The 3,786-nt window shown below is 48.9% G+C and overlaps 1 protein-coding gene across 1 annotated transcript in view; it reads right to left on the minus strand.

Moving 5' to 3' along the window:
- The window catches only part of LOC103608921 (von Willebrand factor A domain-containing protein 3B-like), a 51,867-nt gene that overhangs the window by 25,752 nt on the left and 22,329 nt on the right, over positions 1–3,786 (minus strand). Inside the window, exon 3 of the mRNA XM_008593309.1 lies at positions 907–1,103. Coding sequence (XP_008591531.1) covers positions 907–1,103 — 197 coding nt within the window. The remainder of the gene's footprint in view (positions 1–906; positions 1,104–3,786) is intronic.

A 3,786-nucleotide genomic window follows, 5' to 3' on the forward strand; every position in this document is an offset into this window, starting at 1 on the left:
GCTGCAATCAGTGACATGTCTGCTCCATGGCTTGCAATTCACCTTTCACTTCAGTGTGTACCTGGAGCTTTGCCACCGCCTGAAAGAGCTTTCCTTCAGTTTTACAAATCGGGAGTATTCATTTCATCCTGATTTTGTTTCGTATCATGATACTCTTCAGTCTTTCCGTACTGCTAACCCTTTGACACCTAGTTTCTGGCTTCTGTTCTACACATTGGTGTTTCTCAAAATGTGGCCCCATCTCAGACCTACTGACTCCCACGCACGGCTCTGGAGTCCAGGAACTCCTGCTCTCCAGCCTCATCCTTGCACTGGGAGCCAGAGTCCAGCACTGTGAGAAGCTGCAGTCCCAGGAGACCCACTGGCACAACTGAACTACAGCTGTCAAAGGTCTCAGTATACACCCACCTAGTGCTATAACCCTTTGGAGAATCTGATTTTATATTTACTGGGCATCCACTATATGCTGGTTGGTAGTCACTAGAATAATGCAACGTTATGAGAGTGAAAATACAAGGGGATCACAGAAACGCCTGCTTTGGGCACATTCAGCAGCAGTTTTTCTCTTCCATTCAATATGAGGCAACAAAGGGCATCTCTATTTGCATAATGTTGAATAATTCTGAGACTCCTAATGCCCGATTTCTATAAGCCCAGCCCTGGCTTATGTGTAATTCACCTATAACTAGACACCATTCCCAGAGTTGACCTCCACTCCCACAGGTATCCTTTAGACAAGGGTACAGCGGGAAGCAGAAGGGACACCTTTCTGCCCAGAAACCCACGCTGGCTTTCCTCGCTGTAACTCTTCAACCACGGCCTTGCCCTTGGCTTCTGAGGTTGGCCTCACCCACCTGGGGCATCTAGGGAAGGTCACAGCCCCACCCGGGAGTTCATGTCACCTACCGCACTGGTCTGCACAGACTCATTCTCGGGTTTGGCTTTTATATCAACAACTCCATCAGCGTGGCGGAAGGAGCAATCAGCTAGGACGTCATAAAGTGACAGCTTCTGGGCCTTCAAGCCATATTTCTGTAGCCACTTCTTAGAGTCCCAGGTGTCTTCTGGCTGTGACTCAATCTTGACAGCGGTTGCTCCTGACTCTGCATTTGGAATCACAGTTCATCAGCCACTCATATTGCATGAGCCATTCATATTACACCCCCAACTTAAGTCCCCAAGCTGGAACTTGCTCTTTATTAGGCCACAAGGACCACGTTTCATTTCAGGAAACATGCTTTCCAAAGCAGGGCTGCAGCAATGACCACTGAGCTGCTGCAGGAAGTTCCCTGGGCTCTCCTGATCTGGGGCACTGGGGGGCCTTGGGCCTCGGCCACACCACCCCCCACATACCCACAGCCAGCCCAGGAACAACCACCAAGCTGCTGCGGGAAGCACCCTGGGCTCTCCCAAGCTGGGGCGATGGGGGACCAAGGGCCTTGCCCATGCCCCTCAACACATGCATCCAACCTAGCGACTACCACTGAGCCACAGCAAGAAGGGTCCCAGGTTCCCAAGCTGGGGTGGTGGGAGACTAGGGCTTTAGCCCCACCCCCCTGACATCTGCACCCAGCCTGGCAATGACTGAGCCACCACTGGAAGCTCCCTGGTCTCCCCTCCTTCCTCCTTCTTCCACCCCATTTCCTTCCCCTTTCCCTTCTCCCTCTCCCTCCCAACTGCTCCGCAACAACATCATAGAATGTAAAAAAAAATAATATTAATAAGATAAAAATAAAACCCCAAAATAAAAAAACAAAGCAGGGCTGGCACAGATGTGTTCATGACTGGAAAGCAGGATATATCACTTTTCATTTTGTTTCCTCCTCTACCTAAGTTGACTGGCACCACACCTGGGTAAAGGTGGCCTATAGATCAAGGCTGTGTGTTGAGAAAGCATTAAGTTTGGGGTCAGAAGCTCTGGGTTCAAGTCCCGGCTCCATCACCTACTGGCTTGGGCAAGTTGCCCAGACTTGGGTGAGTCACTCCATTTGACCTTTGAGCTTAGGCAGAGTTCTTCACCTGCAGATGGAAGATAGTTTCTGCTCGGCCTTCCTAGGTATACTGCCACAATTCCATGAGAAAAGTCACAGGAACGTGCTTTGTAATGAGGGAAAGGGAAGGAGGGGCACACAGCCTGTGTTGAGGTGGTCAGTCAACCCACAAAGGTTGGCAGCCTGCCTCCTGGGGAGCCCCCTTGTTACCTTGGTGAATTATCCTGATTCAGAGCCTAGACCTCAGCTCTGCAGGCTCAGAAACCTCGTATGTCAGCTCAGGTGCCCAGAGCTGTATTCAGGACAGCTCACCTTAGTCAGGATCACAGGTTAGAGTAAAAAACCAGAATGCCAGTCGCCCAAATATCCCCAGCATTAGGAATATTCCCTTGTTTTCCAGAGTTACATACACTCTTTAAGTGGGAGGAGGCGTTCTGTTACCTGAGCAGNAGCCTAGACCTCAGCTCTGCAGGCTCAGAAACCTCGTATGTCAGCTCAGGTGCCCAGAGCTATATTCAGGACAGCTCACCTTAGTCAGGATCACAGGTTAGAGTAAAAACCAGAATGCCAGTCGCCCAAATATCCCCAGCATTAGGAATATTCTCTTGTTTTCCAGAGTTACATACACTCTTTAAGTGGGAGGAGGCGTTCTGTTACCTGAGCAGGATAAGCCAGCATTTCATAACAAGCACAGAACCATTTATCTAGGTGGCTCAAAACCTGGAAAGGCACCTAAGGGAGAATGAGGCATTTGGGGGTGGGTGCAGAGGAGAGGGTGAGCAAATCTGAAACTGGAAGGAGGCAGGGCTTTCTGGAGCTGGCTGTGCACAACTCCCAATGCCATCTCCGTGACAGCACAATGGCAGCGTGGAATCAGCCCTGGTGGGAGAACTCACACAGTCTATATATATATACACAGGAGTATTTCCAGGGAGTGAGCTGTTAGACATTCATCTGCACGTCACCGGAAGGAAGGCAGAAAGGATCCTGACAGTCCCACTGGGACTATCAGAGCACTAGAAAGACTGGGAAGGGGTCCTGGGCAGGGAGATGGTTTTCTACAATGTGAACTCTGTGAACATGTGAGGTCCACCAGCCCTTCAGAGTTTATTTCCACTTGGATCAGTAGCTCTCAACCACTCACACTGGAATCACCAGAGGAGCTTTAAAAAACACCAATATCTGGGTCCCATCCATTAGATTCTATTTTAACTGGCCTGGGAGTGTGGCCTGGACATTAGGATTTTTCAGAGGTCCCTGGGGGATTGTTCTGTGCAGCCAGCTTTGCAACCGGCGTGAGACGGACAGAGCTTTCTCAATTATGACTTAGTAATCCCATCGGTTATGTTTCCACCAGACACAGATGCAAAGGAAATTATACTGTTAATTACAAAGTAGCACCCACTGTTAGGGAAACAAAAATATTACTCAGACTTACCCATTACCAGATTGAGGGGGACATATAATCAGAATAAGATTTGAAGAAGTAAAATACTTTAGAGCCAATTATTTCTTGATAATGTGTAAAGGATCAGCCCATTAATGCTTCATGTGAACGATGTCCTCGAATTTCAATAGAACAACTTTGAAAGAACTCAGTCTGAAACCTACTACAGCTGGGACTTCTCAAAGAAGCTTGTTTCAGCTTTTGAACTTGAAACCAACCTGGCATCAAAAGCCCCTTGGCACACTGTCCCCAATGTTAGCAGATACTTTCCAAATGAATCACAAAGTGTCTTCTCAGAGACCTCAACCCAGAGGCTCCCTGGTCCCTGAGGGTCTCCTGCGTGTTCTC

The sequence above is a fragment of the Galeopterus variegatus genome, unplaced genomic scaffold, assembly GCF_000696425.1.
Source record: "Galeopterus variegatus unplaced genomic scaffold, G_variegatus-3.0.2 Scaffold8981, whole genome shotgun sequence".
Lineage (NCBI taxonomy): Eukaryota > Metazoa > Chordata > Mammalia > Dermoptera > Cynocephalidae > Galeopterus > Galeopterus variegatus.